This window comes from Vespa velutina, chromosome 4 (assembly GCF_912470025.1).
Source record: "Vespa velutina chromosome 4, iVesVel2.1, whole genome shotgun sequence".
Lineage (NCBI taxonomy): Eukaryota > Metazoa > Arthropoda > Insecta > Hymenoptera > Vespidae > Vespa > Vespa velutina.
The window spans coordinates 6,339,662-6,358,480 of NC_062191.1; the positions used below are offsets into that span (position 1 = coordinate 6,339,662).

Genomic DNA, 18,819 nt, shown 5'->3' on the forward strand with positions numbered 1-18,819 from the left:
AAAGAGTAGGTAAGATCTTAAGATAACATTAATCCATTTTTTTTTTTTTATGAATGGAACTAAGGTTATTCGAATAATTTTAAATTTGAACATTTTGCAGGAACTCGAATGATTTAGGATAACTATTATTAAAAAAAAAAAACAAAGATACATGATTTTGCATTGTAACTTTAATGGAAACTTTTAATAATTTAAAAAACAATTATATATTAAAATAGCATATGATTCATGCATTACCGTTAAATATCGTTATTTTTTTAAATGAATAATAAAAAAAAATTGTACTTATTCTCTGATTAACAATTGATATTTAATTATGATTATATCTAACTGAATAACCATAATCGGTAATCGTTAATTCAACCACATATTTTACCGAACTTCATCCATCAGGGACGTCTGATTTTCAAGGACCAGAAAGTGCACGCGAATCGAAATGAAAGTTATATATATATACATATATACCTTAGTCTTCTTAAAGTATCCTTCTTGATCGTTTTCCAACCCAGGTGGCGTATACGTATATTCTAGAAGGGGGATGTTGGGGAGCATATGCATCGTCGTCGACATTCACCCAAGACGTTCGAACTGGATCAGTTCTTCGAAATATCTGTACTACGTTGCAACAATTTCGTTCTGTTTCGTTTTATTTGTTTGAATTTATTTTACTTGAAGTTTTGATCCGGAAATCTCGCGATTTCTTTATAGTGTCATTGTCGAAACGGATAATTACGGTGCTCCTACATAATAACATTATAGTGCTTATAAGAAACATTAAAAAGAAAGAACGATAATAATATATACAGATTATAGTCGGATATATATTTGAAATATACGTATATTGAAGCGCGGCAAAAGTACCGCCAAATTTCAAGCTACTCATGGTAAGTATCATATCAAGGATTCTCTAAAGTTTTAAATCTGTTGAGTCCAATTTTTCCATTATAATTTTTATGGAAAACACATTTATAGATCTATATGAATACTATCCCTAACTCTCCACATACACACACACACATACAAAACACTTTCCCCCAGTGATTATCGGTAACTGTATTCTTCAAGGTACTATGACAACCAATTCGAAACAGTGTAATTAATTTTATATAACAATTGAAAACACAAAATTGAGAAATCTAAAAAAAAAAAAGAAATTCTAATTTTTATGTTAATTAACATCAATGACCGTTATTTTAATTTTAAGATAATTTTTGTTCTGTTCATCTGTTTTTTTTATGCTTATACTTCATAATGTATCATTGATAATATATAATTCCTTTAGTATAATAATAATTGTTTTACTCGAATGATTAATTTACTTTTGTATTGTAAACTCAGTTTTTAAAACTCTTTTTAATAACAGTTAAAAAGTCGAGAATATTAAACAAAAATTAATTGTAGATTTTTCATGTTTTTACAAAAAAAGAGGTAAGTAATATTTAAATTAAGCATTAATGACTGTATTTATGAATAAATAACATTCCATTATATAACTCTCGTTTATATCTACTTCTTAAATCAATTTTATATAACTTTATGTATCGATTTGAAAATCTCGTCATGTCTTCTGTTTCTGATGTTTCTTTTTTTCCTTTTAATTATTTTGCTGATTTTAGAAAGTAATCCCCCTTTAGAAAACCTTCTGTAATTTTTTATAGTTGACTTTTTTAAAAGTATAGGTTTAATGGAAATCAAAAATCTTCAAGTTCTTCGATACTCGCAACTTGCGTACGAAATAGTGAAAGTATTAATGATATGTGGTGCGACTTTTACATGTTTACATTTCTAATGCAGATAGGTGCAGCAATTGATCGAGAATACTTATCGAACAGACGCTGTTCAGATCTTGTTCCGGGTTCTCCTCTCTTATCAAACTCATGTCTACAATAAATTCTTATATCAAATATATCGAAATTGCATGAACAATAACGTGACAGCATTAAAGTATCACGGATATATAATAAAGTAAATGATAGTATGCGGGAATGGTAATTGAACAGCGAAAGAGTTTGATATGCACTATCGAACACACTCGCTTTAAACTTGTTATCTATCGAGTTATTAGCTATCGAGAAAAAGTTGCTCATAGATATATGAACATATAAATATATGTAAAAATGAATGGTCAAAATTTACGTAATTTTCAATAGAAAATGTTTCATTAAAAATTATATGATAAAAGAGTATTATTTATCATACATATATGATCAACTATACATATGACTGCACACGAGTACGTAATGTTTATTGTGTAATATGTGTAACGAAAAGAATAATGATAATCGCTATTGCTCTCAGATACCATACAATATTCGGATATATTTATTCAAGTTGGAAAGGAATGCGAATGAGGCAAAGTTACCACAAACCGCCTATACACTTTCGTTACAAGATATGAATCACGAAATAGAACGTACATACTTACATACATGTACATAGATGCATATAATAAGATATTTATTCAAGCAACTTATTTAATCGAACGCGTTATTGTACGCGTTTCCCTTGCATAACTAGTCGGTTACATATTTATAAAATCCGAACCAACTCACGCGTCTGTCTTCTTTATATTCTTCAACAGGGATTCTCAATAATAGAACTTTTGGGAATACGCTTAGAGCTCAAATAGAACTTTTGGGAATACGCTTGGAGCTCAAATAGAACTAAAAAATAATAAAAAAAAAAAAAAATAAAAAAAAGGAACAAAGGGAGAGAAAATTAAAAAATTATTCTATGGGATTCTCTCGTTCATATTTTTCATATTATCTAATATCATTATACTATAATTATAGTTTTATTTATCTATACAAGGGTGACGCCGATTACATACGTATTTCCAGGGGGTACGTGAAGCATAAAAAGTTGAGAATCTCTGCTCTTCAGGATACTAGAGTGAGTGCACTCACGTGACGAAATTATGACCGCCAGCACGCGAGCGCACAATCTATGTTACTTTGAAAGGTGTAACTATGTGTATATACGTATTCGCAATCGAACATATAGAGAGCAGGGTAATATTTAACTATCTATGTGTACCCAGCATCCGTAAAACGATCTGCGCGCTTGAGTGCGTGTAAGGAATGACTGTTACATTTACAACAACCGATAGGACGAGAAACTGTTTCTCCAATCTTTCAAAATAGCTTTTCTTTTCTAAGATTTGATCCTGCAAAGAAATTTTAATTAAGCGAAATACTCTTTTATTCTCATTTTAAATTAGAATAATAATTTCTAGATAATTTTCTCTAAACATGCCAATTGTCTAACGAGCATGGTACCTTCTATATTAAATTATTAAAAGATATAAAAAAATAATATAGACTAAACCGCGATAATGGTCGCAAAACAAGCAAAACTTATTATTTCAGCGATTGGAATCATTTTTTCTTAATTAAAAATTCACATTAACCCGCCTACTTCTAATTATAAACATGCATTCTTTATCATTAGAACATCTACTAAATGAATACTAACGTTTATGATAATCATATAATACATACGTTTTATGAGTTTTTTAATATTATAACTTTATAAATCAATAATCATATGTTAGTAATTTTTATATATTTTTTCAAATTTTATTCTCAGTATGAAGAATAATTATATTATATTAAGTTACAGGCAAAAGCATTAGTCCTTTTATCGGTAATAGCAACCATCAAAGCTTTACCAATCGCGAATGTTCATGTGAAATTCGTCTCTCGACCTCACGTATACGAACATGGTATTACAACAGACGGTTAGTATAAATACGCGTATAGTCGAACTGATTTCACTAAACTAATTAAAACACTATTACAACGGAGTAAAATCGTTCGTTCTCGTTATAGGAGATCGTACGATTTATCAAAAATCCTTTGTTTCGATCGGACGAAGAAGCATTCCCTCGAATCCACGAAGACAATTTGGTAAGCCATGTTCTTTCCGCAAGACATTTTGAAAAGATACACGTAATACATTTTGATTATTTTTGTTTTTAGGAGAACGTATACATACTGATATCAACTTGCAAGAAATTCCAGAAATAGGAAAATACGCAACAATAATAAAACCGGAAAATGCTGAATCATTATGGCCAGTTGGAGTCTTTCTTCCCCCCATAGATGTGAATGATCTTAGCCATACTTCTCAGGAATCTAGACATATAACGCCCGATTACAGTAACGGTTTAAGTAATAAAACTTTTTTAAATAATATGAAAGATACAATAAATTGTACTTTCACAAAACTAATCCCCCTTTTGACTTATTTAGAATATCACGATCCTTTGCTTCTGACCGGTACGGAAGCAATGATGGTGGTGAAATACATCTATGGCCGCGGCGAACTCTTTTACAACGATTTTCCACACGTACGTGCTATATTGCGGAATCAAGAAGAGAGAAGATTAAATGGTCTACACGATCATATTCTAAGCAGTCTAAGGCCTAGCTCCCCTTTTTACAAAAGACAGCAACATTAAAAATGTAAATTTGAATTTGGCCGAAAAGTGAGTAGCTATTATCATACAAATTTATACAGCGAAATCGACAGGAAATCGACAGAAAAATAATTGCCATCACTAACAGCGACATGATCTGTCAATTAATTAATTTAACGTCATTTTTATTCAAAAACAATATTTAATTTTCAAATATTACGACATAACATTAGACACATAAAATAATTTCATACGATAAAATCCATTGTTATCTTAAATAAAAATAAAGCAACTAAAGGGATATTAATCCATAAAAAATCTAAATGAACATATAGTCATATAATTAAATAAATTATAAATGCTTTAGAAAATATTGATATGCTATTTTTAAATAGATCATCAAATTGCATATACCAATTTGTAATACCTTTCACAGCAATTTATATAATTTTTTGCAAATCGTATAAGAAAATAACGTGTATCGCTCTTACTCGCATTAGAATCAGAATCATATCTTATTTATTACGGAACAGCCCTGTTTACAGTTCAAGTTCAAAGAACAAAATAAGATCAACAATCACAATACAATACGAGCAATAACTTGTAGTCTTAAAGATCTAATAGAGATTTTTTTATTAGTATTGCATTGGTATTTGCATTTTAAAATAACTTATAAAATTGTTATTAAAATCTTACATGAGAAAACATCATCAATACGATGAGAAATAAAACGTTTGTTAAAAAGATTGTAAAGAAATCATTATTTAAGAAAAATCTTATTGATATAATGAATGATGCAAACTTAAGGATTGTTACGTTTTAATGATAACAACGTAACATATAATATTTTATATTCATGATATAAAATCAAATAGACAAATTGCCTATTGATAGAATAATTTTTAAGATAAAAGATTATATTGGATCATTGGCAATTTAAAATATAAAAAAAATTTATAGGATCCATCGTACGGTAATACATAATATCAAGGTTAGTAACGAATAGGACATATTGGCGTTAATCGCTCCGTTGCAAAGATCTCCGAGGCAAAGGCACATGTAAACTTTTCTATAATTCCACGTAGTATAAGCGCATCTTTCTTCGCCATCATCCGGTCCTCTTTGAAAGCACAGTCTTTGCGTGGCTGTACCGTATTCTGAAAAATACGATCGCCATCATGGGATAATACAAATGAAAAAAAAAAAAGAGATTAACATTGCAGTGTTACTCTTTAAAAGAAATGACATGATATATAGTGCAATGTTTCTCACAAAGGAGTTCGTAATAAAATCGAAAGGAACCACAAGAAACATAATGCAATCTTATACAGTGGACATAGCAGCAATGGTCGATCGTAGATTACATCGAAGATCGATTTCAACATCGAGCGAAATCTTCGTCTCGATTCAACAGAGTAAACTGCTTTTATTAGCTGATAATAAGAATCAAAAGGAATAAAGCAAAATATTCGATTAAATCGATGTTAAATATATTATTTAAATTATAATTAATATGAAGTATTAATTACTTTTAAATTAGCAACCGATTTCTAATAAGAAAATAGTATCCTCAAATATAAAATTTTAGAAGATTCAAATCCTTTGATATGAAACTTTAAAACATTCTAATTCGTAAAAGGGACATCGTATAAACGTAATATACTATATAATTGTACACGAATATTTTTCTTCTATAAATTGGTAGAATGATGAAATAGAGCAAAAAAAATACGAAAGATGAAGAAAGAGAACTCTTAAAGATTAAAACTCTTAAAGGATTAAAGATATAATCGTAGATGACAGATATTATTCTTATTTCTTAAGAAAAACCATTAAAGTATATATCTTTGGGGCAATTTTCCATATCATTTTTTTTTATGCATATAATACTAACCATTGTTTAAATTTTGACTCTCGATTATTTTACCACACCAACCGGATACACAGGGTACCATATCCACGCCTCTTTCTAAATCTATTTGCGTGGAATTCATCGTAAACGGATCCTTACACGAGCCTAGCTCTCCTCTCGATCTGCAATGAACGCATCTTCGAAGTGCTGTTGAAGAAAGTAAGAAAATGATAGAAATATACACATTTTACATATCGAGGAAATTTTTAAATATTCCAGCGAATAAATATTTTCTTGTTTTATTACATATCAAAAAGAAAAAGGAATTGCATATAACATTTTACTTTAAAATACATAAAGTCCAGCCATTGAGTTAAAATGACCTAAGTCATACCTATACGTGTATTACTTTTTTATGATTCTATATTATTATGATATAAATATAATACAAAAAAAAAATGATAAATTAAATTTTTCCAGATTTTTTAGTTAGGCAACTTTTGTAATTACTTATACATGCGTTTTTTTAATAGTTCGTCATAATATAATTGAGTAACTATTGATGAATTGTAGAAATATTTTGTTCATTGTTACTTTTACTAGAATATAACATAGACCAAAATTTGTTTACAAAAATATGGATTACATTTAAAATACATTAAAAAATTAAACGATTCTAATAATTATTAATAAGAAACAATTGATAATGATGTTAATAAAGAAATAAAAGAAAAATTTTCTTATTGTTAGTGGTAATAAAAAAATGATAAAACGCAAGAGCCGCACATCGGTGAATACCATAAAGCATTTGTCACCGTTCAGGTGAAAGTATCGTGCCAGTTTGTGGTATTGCAGGCCGTAAGTACGAACCATATAGTTCGACTCACCAATCGTTGCTGGAGGTAGATTGAAGTATAAAATTGACAAAAATACGACGATGCACATCCTTAAATCCATTCTGTCGATCGTTCTATTTCGTTAAATAAACACGAATGTGAGATTCACGCGTTGAAAGTCACCAAGAACGGCGGAAGGTGAAATATCAAGGAGAAACGATCGAGCACAGCCATTTTGGAACTAACCGGTAGGACTAACAGACTTACCAGAGAGGGCTACGCGTATAACGCAGTCTCTTTCCTTTCACTTGACTCTTGAGTTCTTCGCTTAGCTTTAAGGCCGTACACCATAAGTATATATGTATATGTATATGATATGTATATGTATATGTATATGTATATGTATATGTATATGTTTATGTTTATGTATATGTATATGTATATGTATATGTATATGTATATGTACATGTATATGTTATGTATATGTATCAATGAAAAAGAATCGTGCGCCGACGATAATTACTTTCTTCAGACGAATCATCGATCGTTGGCTTGAAAAGAATGTCTATAATTATGAAACAACAATTTTCCGTTATCGCGATGCGTTCAAAGCATTCTATTAAGTGACGATCATCATCCTTCCCTTTATAAAATAATGAGCAAACATGATATACGTTTGTTTCAAAAAACTAAAATAATAAATCAAATTATTATGAAAAATGGTAATTAATTATTCTTTCACGTATGATTACGTTTGATACCGATATGAATATTATTATAATATATAGCATCAGATGTCCATACATTTATTTTATTTTTCATTTCCCACGCATATTGTAGGGTCACTTTCTTCTTCTATTTTTTCTTTTCCATTATATTGTATTTTTCTTTGCATGTCCTTCTTCTCAGGAAACATTACTTTAAAGGTATCCTTTCGTCTACACGTTATAATCAGACCGGTACAATAACAAAATGAAGTTAATAATAATATGAATCCAAGATAACCCATGTGACGCAAAAATACTATAACGACGCAAAGGAGACAAATAAGCAAATGAAAGTTATGAGAATAGATATCTTCACCTCACCTAATGTCCAAAATCTCGATTTAAGAACAACAATGATCTTCATTTGCATCATATTGACGTTATCGACGTAACATGTATAATTGCCTTCCTCGTCTTTCGTAATGTCTATTAGATATAAATATTATTGCATGTATAATTATTAACAAACTAAATTTGTTATTTTCAGAAACGAAACAAAACCAATTATGTAAAGTGTTGAAAATGTGTCAACCATCATTCGAGCTTCAGCATCTGTTTTATGAAACGATCGACTTAAACCTTGCTTCAAAATAATGGAGTCTTTTTTCCAAACTATTTGCGATTGCAGGTCTGATCTATATTTATAAATCATAACAACTTATAGTTTCAGAATTATATGAAACATGAGCATAACATACTCCGGACACGAAATAGCAAAATGAGCGCCCTCTGAGAACACATACTGCTTTCTATATTTAAATTTTTTCCCTTTTTTCTTTTTCTTTACTTTTGTACAATTCTTACACGCCTCTTCCAAAACAAATTCCGGCAAATATTTTACAGCACTACTGACAATAGGAAATTCTTCTTGAAGAAGTATGGATCTATAAAATGTATAACTATTATATTTTCTATTTGTATTGTATAAACTATACATTCTTACTTGCATGGAAGCATAGAGGTCTTATTAAAAAACTTTACGATTAGAGAAGTATGATCCAATATAATGCTCTGTGAAGTTAATAGCAAACAATTATTGGCATTTATATTTTCAGAATTGTCTAATTTGATGAATGCAAAATTTCAGAAAATAATATTTTATATATATGTATATAGTTTATTATTCATGATTAATACTACATATGTAGTTTACTTTATCAAATTGACGCTTCAATCTACAATATCCTCTACGGGTTTTAATTCCTCGATTATGTATACATTTTTCACATGGACTCCATGGTCCCCATTCAGAAATTACTTCTAGAATGATGCCTTCTTGTCGTAGATAGACAAGATCAAGCATTTTAGATACCTAAAGCGAAGTAGTATGTAGTGTCATGAAGTATATTTTGTTATCTCATTTTATATTATGTTTAAAAATCATACAGCAAAGCGTGTAGTCACAGATAGTAAATTTATTACACGATACTCTTCCCAATTAGTAATGTTTCCTGTTTCTATAAATGTATCATTTTGATCTTTAAATATTGCTAAAATACCATTTTCTATATTATTATTTAACTCTTTTATTCTATTATTTTTATTAAAAGAAGGAATAATATATAGTGTAAATGATGTTACGTTCTATTCTGTAGTTAAATTTGTATTCTTCCTCTTGCCCTTCTTGACCATGACACCGATAAATTCCTGCATCTGTCTTTTTGATATTTTTTATCACTAATGAAAGACCTAATGTTACATAAATTCTATTATATGATACATTGTTGTCCATCCCTAACTGTACTTCTCTTTCTGGTAAAGTTTGCAACCGATCTTGATAATACCATATTTTGGGTTGTGTTTCTTCATTATCATTACTACAACATACTCAGCTATATAATCATCAAAATTTTCATACTAACATTATCAATATATTTTCATCAATAATTGTTAAGTTTTTTTAATATAAATATTTAATATTTCTCACCAATATCGGCACAATAACTTTACCATCGTATCAATTTCAGCACTTGCAAGCAAATATTCATCACTATCGTCGGAAGTAATCAATCTATCCTTCTCACGGCAATACATGTTATCATTGCCTGTTTTAATCATGAAAATGTTACTCGAATATATAAAGATAATGAATAATATGCGAAATATCATAATTAAAACATCTCATAGGAATATTTTCTACTGTGATATATAACATCTAAATTATTCACTTAATGAATTTAACAAAAATTTTTGTTGATAAATAAATTACAAGCACACTTATTTCCCTTTCTTGAGTTACGTACACAACCAAGGCATTAAATATCGAATGATTAATAAGTATATACGAACATTGTATTTATTCTATATACGAAACCCAATTCTTAGAGATGATTGGTGCTCCCTTCTATGCTCAACCAATAAATTTAAAGTAGCAAGTAAGTAAAATGGCGCCACTACTAGTGTGAAAGTTTAATAAAAATACAGATATATTAACTAGAGAATTTATGAATAATCAATATGACAACTTATATGTCATGATTAATAATTATATAATTATCAACAATAATATCGATTCTCATAAAATCAAAAGATGATTCAGCGGGAACAAGAACAAAAACAAATTAACCTCCATTTTCAGTTTGAGATTAAAACGATTACACTATTTATATATATGATGTGTATGATAAATATTTTTATTAAAAATCTCCCTTTTGATTATTAAATCTTGATGTTTTCAATACACTACAATATTGTAAAAATAATATATAGATAATAAAAATAACAAAATAAAGTTCTATATAAATTGTATTTTACATTTAAATATGAAATAATTCTTAATCATGTCGATTAAAATTATATTATTTTATGGTATAAATAACATATAAGTACTATTATACCAATATATAAGTAATATTATAACAATATAGAAGTAGAATTATTTATTATCTTGACATTTTTATATTCTCAAATAACCGGAAATGGTAAACTATTTACGTTATAATAAACTATCATTGTTAACTGTATGAAAATTACTTTCGACCGTGTATCGAATGAACTAAATGCATGTATGACACTTCCGGGAACATTATAAGAATGCAATTTAGTAAGTTACACAAATTTTATAATTTTATTTGTACGAATATACTTGTAAGTGAATATATATGTACCTGTGTGTAATCAACTTAATTTCTACTTTCTACATACATTTATATACATATATATATATTATCCTTTGGAAATCTACTTAATTTAACCCAAATACATTAAAAATATAAAGTGATAATCAAAACAGAGACGTAAAAGCGAATAATATGATATCTTATAATCTGTGCAGCACCATCAGTATATTAAAAAGTACTTGTTATTAGAGATGCAAAATATTTACTTATATTTTTCATATATTCCAAAATAATTGTTTTATACAGATATTATTTGTGCATAAAAATATAATTTTACCTAGATATACTTTCTTGATATTATAACTCTATACCTGATTCGTATGCGCTAGTTACAACGTAGACTTTATGACTTAAATACAATCCCATGATGCATTAGTGATATCAACATGGCGGACACGATTGAAAGTGAGTATAACTCAAATAACTTTTGATCGAATTCAAAGCATAAAAGGTGTTTCTACTTATTAAAAAAACGATATCTAGAACACCAAATTATCTGGTTCCTTTTAATAATAGGATAAGTTATTAGGTTGATTACAGATAAACTATTACCCAACATTTCAGTTACAGTTGAGACGACCTGGTTTAAAATTTCAAAAATGACCAATGCATAATTGAAGCGGGACAACAAGATATTCATAAAGCAATATTAGATTTAACCTTTAGAATTTTTTCTATTACTTGATATTGTTTCGCTTTTTTATAGAAAAATGTACAATTATTTTCATAAAACTAGAAATTTAAACGATGCAACAAGTGAAAATAATCATTTCAAATTCATTGCAAGTTTGGTTATGTTAGTATTTTGAAGTTAAGATATAATGATTTAGATCCGTTAAGGCGGAAGAATTTACGTAAGACATTGAATGTGTCTTGAAAATTAACATGTGTCCTTATAGTTTTTGTATACTTTCTTTTTGTATAACACGTAATAGTATTATATTCTTATAATCAAAGGTATATTATGTATTTTAATAATCTTAAAACATACAAACACAAAATAATATAAAATTTAAATTATTTTTTTCCATTTCTAATTCCTTAACATTTTAAATTCCTCAACATTTTTTTTTAATTATTTGGTGTATTATATTATAAAATTTCTTCTTTAAATATAACATTATTTTATAAGTAAAAGTTAACAAAAAAATTTAATAAAAATATAAATTATATTAATAATTTTGATTATAGCGCAAATAAAGTAAACAATAAAAGTTTAATAATATGAGAGATAAATCAATAAAATCTATTTTTTTAGATGAATCGGCTGAAACATTACTATCTATTAAAAATGGAGGGTATCCCACAGTTGATGAAATTAAAACCGAGGTAGTAGATGATGATACAATGGACCTGGATGATCAGCAAATTTCAAATCATTCAATGGATTCACATATGGATACAGAAGAATCTGAGCCAATACCTGAGCTTGGACCTGCAGCTTTAGGTCTTCAACGAGTAGGCACTCAACCTCCACCTAAACCAAATCCGCCTACTCAACCAGTTCAAGTTTTAAATCGTAGAGGAATGCCAGCTAGAATTAGAAAAAAAAATAAATTATTTTATGATGATATTTTAGTCAATCATCCACATCATAGGTATGTTATTATAAATAATATTTAAAATTATTAAATTTCATATTTTTAATACCTTATAGGATCAAGAAGGATCCTTCTAGTACAGATGTTAAGCAATCTCCTAAAAAAATAGCTCGTCCATCACCAGCAAAAAAACAAAATAGAATAACTAATGAACCAAAGAAAACTAATAGCAATATTTCACATCTTCCTAATGTAATGGCAGCGGTAAAACAAGAGAAAGAACCTGACAAATCTATGCAACCTCCTTCACCTGACAGAAAGATAGGACAAAAGATTGGAATGAGATTAAGAAATTTATTAAAATTACCCAAAGCACATAAATGGGTTTGTTATGAATGGTTTTATAGTAATATTGATAAGTAAGTGTTACTATGCTATTATTTGCATATTGTCTACTATCTTATTTATAATATCTATAATATTTTTTTTATACAGAACTTTATTTGAAGGAGATAATGATTTCATGATATGTCTAAAAGAATCATTTCCGCAATTGAAAACACGTAAATTAACTCGTGTTGAATGGTGCAAAATCAGAAGAATGATGGGCAAACCACGTAGATGTTCACAATCATTCTTTGAAGAAGAAAGAAGAGAGCTAGAAAGAAAACGTCAAAAAATAAGAATGCTACAGCAAAGAAAAACTGCAGATATAAACAGTTTCAAAGATTTACCGCCAGAAATACCATTGCAATTAGTTATAGGTACAAAGGTTACTGCAAGGTTACGGAAACCACAAGATGGATTGTTTACTGGTAGTATAGATGCAGTGGATACAAGTAATAATACTTACAGAATTACATTTGAGAGAGCTGGTCTTGGAACTCATAGTGTCCCTGATTATGAAGTATTGGTAAGTTTTTTAAATATTATATTATTTCATAGAATAAAATCATATTACAGAAACATGTTTTGATATAATAATACAACATTAATAAATACATTTTGTAGTCAAATGAACCACCAGAGACTATCAGTGTTGCTTCATTTGCTCAAAAATTTAGACCAAGACATGTACAATATGTACCTTCACCACCTTATGCAATGAAATTATTATCTCCACGTTTAAACAACGATCCATTAATCTCTAATGCATCTGTATCAGTACCAAAGAAATCTCACATTGGTGGTACTATGAATGGCTATCCAGTAAAATTGCTTGAGTTCATGGTAAAAGTAAATAAAATATTAGCAGCTAAAAAATTGAAAATTAAAAAATTAAAAGAAATGAATAGTGAAGCGGAAAAACGACGATCGTTCGGAGAACCCTTTCCACAAGACTTTGAAAGAAGATATGCAGGGTATGCAAAACACACAAATTCAACAAATATAATCACTAATTTCAAAAATATTCACTATTGTCTTATAAAAAAAATAACTTTTCAGAATTATAGTCGAATTGGAAAAAATGAATACAGCTTTACAAGATTACTTAAATGATATTCAAGAACTTTGTCAAGAAATAGCTCCTGAACCTAGTGTTGCAGCAATGCTAGCACCATCTCATCTTCGGGAAAAATGTAAACAGGAAGCAGCGGATATGGTTGCTAGGAATAATATGATTCATGATAAAGAACCTGGAAAAATGAATCAATTAGTAACAGACTTAACAGCTCTTATGTTACAAGTAAAGGTAATAATATTGTTGTAGCTTTTACATTATGATTGAAAATTTAATTTTTATTCTAAATAATTATCTACTTTTTCAGAGTTTATCTGATTCTGATAGAAATGCTTATGAATTAAAAGTACTTCAAGGTACTATGGAGCAAATAAGGTCAAAGCTTAGTCCACAAAATCAACAAGTCTTTCAAAATTGCGTTGAAATTCATATGCAACACATTCAATTAGGATTAGGACAAGTAGGTGCTTTGACACCTTTTATGGCTCAAAGAGCTTAACATATATGAAATCATATAGTTTATTCATTGAATGCACAATCCCAGATGGAACAAGTGATATGCACATTATGTGCTCTATAGTTCATAAAAAACATTTATTTTAACACTGTTCAATATAGAATATAGTACTTTCGCTCATTAAGATTCTTTATAAAATATAAAATATATATATACACACACACACACACACACACACAAAATTAAGCATAATGAAATATTTTCTGTATATACAATTTCACAAATAATGTATTCATCATTTATTGTAGATTTCATTTTATAATACAACAAATATTTGAGAGTAAATATAAGCAGATAAATATTGTTTAAACTGCAGAATTGAAATTAGAATAAATTTTTAATATACATAGTAAATTCGTTTTTACAATATATTTTACAATAGCAGCAAATAAATATAATAATTTAAAATAATATATTTTAAGAGTATTCTTTTATGAACTTCAATATGTAAGCTATATCTTTATTTTTGTACAATGTGAATAATTAGGGATGTCGAATATTGATTTCGTTGTATTCTCATTGAAAATCTTCATAATATTTTACAAATTCTTGTAAAAATGTTTAATCTAGAAAATTCAATAATACTGTTTATATATCTATTACGACAAATAACTGTGTCAAATAACAACATAACTCTGTCTTAAAATTTACCATTATTACAAAAAAGCTATACTAGCAATTGTAGTAATTAAATGTTAGGTAAGTATAGGTCACTAATTGTAAATTAAATACTTTTTTCATTTACGCAATAGATTGATTAATTTTATGAATGGGAATTTTATTTTTATTTTTATTTTCATATATATATGTATATATATGTATATTTATGTATATATATATATATGTATATATATGTATATATATATGTATATATATGTATATATATATATACTCATAGAGAGAATTTGTATAAATGGTATAATATCTTTGTTATTATGAACAAAAAGTGGAGATAATAAATATACATTATTCTAAGAAAAAAATAGCATTTATTCTTTTTATGGATTATATTCAATATTTACTAGATATGATTATATAATATATAAAACTTATATTTTCAATGTCATACATCAGACAATTCCTTAGTGTGCTATTCATTGAAAAACATGCATTACAACATCATTATCAATATAATACAAAATTATATTGATTCATTTATGTAGTATTTGTTTGATAATAAACAAATTTTTATAATTTTAATAAAGATATTTATCTCATATATTTGAAAATACAGAACTTAAAACAAATTGTAATTTAAATTATTTAATTAGAACAATCAGAATACCTAAATATTCTTAAAGTTTAAGTAATGGAAACTAAACAATAATTGATAAATGAAAAAAAATATAGTATTTTTAGGAATACTTAATTTTTTAATGATATATACCATTTTTTAATAATGCAATTTGTTATTTCTCTTTTACAAATTGAAAAATTAATTGCAAATGTCGTTACAATTTTTAAAGACCTTTTCATTATTCTTTCTGGACAAAAAAAGTTTACTGTTAAAGTCATACCAAATATCAAGTATAATACAAATATTATCCTGTGTTAACAGGATGATTTTCAAATATACAATATAATATTTATCTAATGAAGAATGTTGCACACACATTAATCTTATTTTAAAACTTTTATACATAATCATACGAGTACTTAATAATGGCATCTTAACTTCATAAAAGTAATAGCATAACACTGTAAGAGTATAAGATGATGCAACAATTAACACATTTATGTTCTAATTTAAAAATTTTTACCTATGATATTAAATTTGTTGCAACATACTATTTACTCTTTTCTTAGTTATTTTATTATGCTTCCTTCATTGTCAAATACAGTACCTAGATATTTTATTTGTAATTTATTTTTTATGTTTATTTAAAGTTTCTAGTAAAATATCTGCATCTTCAATAGTTTTCACTCTTAACAAAACTGGTGTAGGTGGAGGTTGAGAATCTGGCAAACACACCAACATTATGGTATTTTTATTCATTCGTTGTGTAGGAATACTTTCAGTTAATAAAGTATTCAACAATAAATTTCCCAATGAATTTTCTGCTCGTACTATTAACTGTGTTTTTCCGTTCGGTGTTGGTTTCAAAAACAATGTTCCTATTCCTCTATCACTAAAAGCGCCATCTTTTTTAATAAACACCTTACATCTGAAAATATAATAATAAAATAATCGTCAATCATATATGTTTTATTAATTTATTAGATTACTTTAATTTTATAAAATTTTATTCATTAATTTTATATTCATAGAAATATCTTAATTATCTATTAGAATAATATAATTTACCTTTGTTCATAGATTGCTCCTTCTTCTGTAACTGGTTTAAAGTCTGGTTTTGGAGGTTCCTCAGCATCATCATCTTTAGATTGATTTTCAGATTTGTCTTCATTATCTTGTGATTTTACGACTTGAGCACCAAATGAGAATGGTTTTGTACTAAAATATAATGATTTTCTTTTTTAGATCAATATCGAATACTTCAGTAAAAAAAGGAAATATTTTTATAAAAGAATAGCAGATAATTACTTTCCAAAACTAAAACCAGCTGATGGGCTAGTAAGTGTAGAACTTTGACCAAAACTAAATGTAGTTATATTAGAGGATGCAAATGTAAGACCGCTGCCTATTTTATCAGATTTTGATTCATTATCATCTTTAATATCTGAACCTGAAGTTGACTTAGTCAACTGTGGGTTTCTGTCAGCATTTGGTTTGTCAAATATATTTTTATTAGATGTCTTTGCCTCTACATTACCAAAAATTGGTTTCTGTATATTGGTAAATTGCTCTGCGTTATTGAAAATAGATTTTGGAGTATCTGATTTTTGGTCTGTATTACCAAATAATGATTTAGCATTAACACTAACATTTCCAAAGATTGACTTTTCTGGTTTCCAATCTGATACTCCAGAATAAGTTTTTATACTTGTAACTTCATTAGTACTATCATTTTCATTTTTATTACTACTATCTTTGCTGTTATTTTCCTTGGTATTGTCCATTCCAGATGAAGTTTGTTCATCGTGTTTTGGTTTCTTAGATTCGTTCCCATATTTTAATTCTATTTCACTTAAGTAATTTGCATAATCTTTAAATATAGGTGTTAAAATACAAAATGGATTTGAATCCACATGTGTTTTAATCCACTGTGCAACACTTTCATTTAATCCCTTTAATTGCGCAAAGTATTCTGAAGATTTTTTAGGAACTTTGTCATTTCCTTGCTCATTTTCAGTTATCGTTTCAGTTAATGATGGTTTGACTTGTTGGACATTTTCTATTTTACTTGTTCCATTTTCTGAACTTTTAATAAGTCCGCTACTCGTATTTGACGCCGATGAAGATGATGATTGAAAAGTAGTACTTGTAGATGCTAAGAAATTAAATGGAGATGAACTTGTAGTTGCGGTGTTGAAACCTGTAAATCCACCAAATGCATTTTTGCTTGTTTCCTGAAATATATAAAATTTTCTTTCGATTAAAAATGATCATTATTTAATTATAGCAAACGAAAAATATTCCAAAAAATATCTTACATCTTTAGGAATCAACCTACGCCTAGCAGCTTTAATTACTCTTTTCTGAAGAATTTCGTCAGATGCCTTTGTAAATGTTCCTGCATCTTCAGGTTCGTTTTCTTCATTCCAGTTATCATGATTTAAATCTGTAGTTGCCGTACGTTTAGTAGCCATTTATAGTTTGTAACTAAATGTTAAAAATTTTAATACATTATATCTTATATTTATAAGTTTCCTAAATATATATATATATATATTTCTGATATGATATTATTATACTTAAATTTAAATCGCAATAAATATACATTTATAATTTACTTTTCAATAATATAATATTTTTTTCCGAATGATAATAATATTGTCAACATTCAAGAGGTTATAAACTAGAATGAAGCAAACAAAAAGTACGAATTGATTTTTACACATCTGGAAAAATAATAAATGAAAAATGGAAATGATAATGAGCAAAATGATCTACTTAATTTATTTTATTTACAAATAATTTTTAAATTAAATTTATAATACTGATCAAGTAACCTCACAATGCTCGAAATATTGATTTTTCTAAAGAAATACTATACATTATTAATGTTAAAACAAGACTTACTATTATAAAAAATCAAATATGACAATCAATAAGGATTTATAAGACAAATATAGTTAAAATATTCAGAGCATTCCAGCATTTATATTAATTCACTACACACTGATACTTTGTGTCTGTGAGCAAATTTGTCCGGGATCTACAATCATAAGATACCATATGAA

The 18,819-nt window shown here is 27.5% G+C and overlaps 5 protein-coding genes across 13 annotated transcripts; 2 read left to right on the top strand and 3 right to left on the bottom strand.

The window, feature by feature from the left end:
- The first annotated feature begins 543 nt into the window (after positions 1 to 543).
- On the top strand, positions 544 to 10,588 carry LOC124948564. Of its 3 annotated transcripts, none has more exons than XM_047492351.1 (7): positions 544 to 884; positions 3,616 to 3,739; positions 3,831 to 3,908; positions 3,981 to 4,172; positions 4,254 to 7,830; positions 8,018 to 8,270; positions 8,363 to 10,588. In XM_047492351.1, the coding sequence occupies exons 1-5, from the start codon at positions 882 to 884 to the stop codon at positions 4,460 to 4,462; spliced, it is 606 nt and encodes a 201-aa protein (XP_047348307.1). In that variant the 5' UTR covers positions 544 to 881; the 3' UTR covers positions 4,463 to 7,830; positions 8,018 to 8,270; positions 8,363 to 10,588. The 3 variants fall into 3 exon arrangements, with proteins under 3 accessions (XP_047348307.1, XP_047348308.1, XP_047348309.1); XM_047492352.1 differs by having other exon boundaries at positions 4,254 to 7,356; XM_047492353.1 differs by lacking the exon at positions 8,018 to 8,270 and having other exon boundaries at positions 4,254 to 7,356.
- LOC124948565 lies at positions 4,603 to 7,369 on the bottom strand. 2 transcript variants are annotated; one of them, XM_047492354.1, is made up of 3 exons: positions 7,160 to 7,369; positions 6,315 to 6,479; positions 4,603 to 5,577 (listed from the first exon to the last, which is right to left on the bottom strand). In XM_047492354.1, exons 1-3 carry the CDS (start codon positions 7,227 to 7,229, stop codon positions 5,375 to 5,377), a joined length of 438 nt encoding a protein of 145 aa, XP_047348310.1. In that variant the 5' UTR covers positions 7,230 to 7,369; the 3' UTR covers positions 4,603 to 5,374. The 2 variants fall into 2 exon arrangements, with proteins under 2 accessions (XP_047348310.1, XP_047348312.1); XM_047492356.1 differs by having other exon boundaries at positions 7,059 to 7,173.
- LOC124948566 lies at positions 7,104 to 10,193 on the bottom strand. The gene is made up of 11 exons (XM_047492357.1): positions 9,803 to 10,193; positions 9,457 to 9,692; positions 9,262 to 9,365; positions 9,029 to 9,187; positions 8,819 to 8,886; positions 8,574 to 8,759; positions 8,377 to 8,510; positions 8,197 to 8,301; positions 7,913 to 8,131; positions 7,376 to 7,797; positions 7,104 to 7,242 (listed from the first exon to the last, which is right to left on the bottom strand). Exons 1-9 carry the CDS (start codon positions 9,982 to 9,984, stop codon positions 7,920 to 7,922), a joined length of 1,386 nt encoding a protein of 461 aa, XP_047348313.1. The 5' UTR covers positions 9,985 to 10,193; the 3' UTR covers positions 7,104 to 7,242; positions 7,376 to 7,797; positions 7,913 to 7,919.
- Positions 10,589 to 10,863: 275 nt separating the features above from the next.
- Positions 10,864 to 14,864, top strand: LOC124948661 (protein lin-9 homolog). Of its 5 annotated transcripts, none has more exons than XM_047492568.1 (9): positions 10,869 to 10,918; positions 11,324 to 11,399; positions 11,559 to 11,790; positions 12,253 to 12,592; positions 12,652 to 12,954; positions 13,031 to 13,448; positions 13,547 to 13,896; positions 13,982 to 14,228; positions 14,305 to 14,864. In XM_047492568.1, the coding sequence occupies exons 3-9, from the start codon at positions 11,742 to 11,744 to the stop codon at positions 14,494 to 14,496; spliced, it is 1,899 nt and encodes a 632-aa protein (XP_047348524.1). In that variant the 5' UTR covers positions 10,869 to 10,918; positions 11,324 to 11,399; positions 11,559 to 11,741; the 3' UTR covers positions 14,497 to 14,864. The 5 variants fall into 5 exon arrangements, with proteins under 5 accessions (XP_047348525.1, XP_047348524.1, XP_047348528.1 ...); XM_047492572.1 differs by having other exon boundaries at positions 10,872 to 10,918; positions 11,559 to 11,951; XM_047492570.1 differs by lacking the exon at positions 11,559 to 11,790 and having other exon boundaries at positions 10,879 to 10,918.
- Positions 14,865 to 15,483: 619 nt separating this feature from the next.
- Positions 15,484 to 18,794, bottom strand: LOC124948266 (nuclear pore complex protein Nup50). Of its 2 annotated transcripts, XM_047491626.1 has the most exons (6): positions 18,659 to 18,794; positions 18,370 to 18,477; positions 18,070 to 18,238; positions 17,060 to 17,985; positions 16,820 to 16,969; positions 15,484 to 16,679 (listed from the first exon to the last, which is right to left on the bottom strand). In XM_047491626.1, the coding sequence occupies exons 3-6, from the start codon at positions 18,223 to 18,225 to the stop codon at positions 16,379 to 16,381; spliced, it is 1,533 nt and encodes a 510-aa protein (XP_047347582.1). In that variant the 5' UTR covers positions 18,226 to 18,238; positions 18,370 to 18,477; positions 18,659 to 18,794; the 3' UTR covers positions 15,484 to 16,378. The 2 variants fall into 2 exon arrangements, with proteins under 2 accessions (XP_047347582.1, XP_047347581.1); XM_047491625.1 differs by lacking the exon at positions 18,370 to 18,477.
- Positions 18,795 to 18,819: the final 25 nt, after the last annotated feature.

Coding starts and splice junctions, on each gene's coding strand:
- LOC124948564 (XM_047492351.1), top strand. Junction 3,740..3,830: donor ACATGGTATTACAACAGACG/GTTAGTATAAAT, acceptor TTCTCGTTATAG/GAGATCGTACGATTTATCAA. Junction 3,909..3,980: donor GAATCCACGAAGACAATTTG/GTAAGCCATGTT, acceptor TTTTGTTTTTAG/GAGAACGTATACATACTGAT.
- LOC124948565 (XM_047492354.1), bottom strand. CDS start 7,229: ATGGATTTAAGGATGTGCATCGTCGTATTTTTGTCAATTTTATACTTC. Junction 6,480..7,159: donor TCTACCTCCAGCAACGATTG/GTGAGTCGAACT, acceptor TTTCTTCAACAG/CACTTCGAAGATGCGTTCAT. Junction 5,578..6,314: donor GAGTCAAAATTTAAACAATG/GTTAGTATTATA, acceptor CGTATTTTTCAG/AATACGGTACAGCCACGCAA.
- LOC124948566 (XM_047492357.1), bottom strand. CDS start 9,984: ATGATATTTCGCATATTATTCATTATCTTTATATATTCGAGTAACATT. Junction 9,188..9,261: donor CTGTGACTACACGCTTTGCT/GTATGATTTTTA, acceptor ACTTCGCTTTAG/GTATCTAAAATGCTTGATCT. Junction 8,887..9,028: donor TGAAGCGTCAATTTGATAAA/GTAAACTACATA, acceptor TTAACTTCACAG/AGCATTATATTGGATCATAC.
- LOC124948661 (XM_047492568.1), top strand. CDS start 11,742: ATGCAACAAGTGAAAATAATCATTTCAAATTCATTGCAAGTTTGGTTA. Junction 13,897..13,981: donor TTTGAAAGAAGATATGCAGG/GTATGCAAAACA, acceptor ATAACTTTTCAG/AATTATAGTCGAATTGGAAA. Junction 14,229..14,304: donor CTCTTATGTTACAAGTAAAG/GTAATAATATTG, acceptor CTACTTTTTCAG/AGTTTATCTGATTCTGATAG.
- LOC124948266 (XM_047491625.1), bottom strand. CDS start 18,225: ATGGCTACTAAACGTACGGCAACTACAGATTTAAATCATGATAACTGG. Junction 16,970..17,059: donor GCTGGTTTTAGTTTTGGAAA/GTAATTATCTGC, acceptor ATTATATTTTAG/TACAAAACCATTCTCATTTG. Junction 16,680..16,819: donor GGAGCAATCTATGAACAAAG/GTAAATTATATT, acceptor TTATATTTTCAG/ATGTAAGGTGTTTATTAAAA.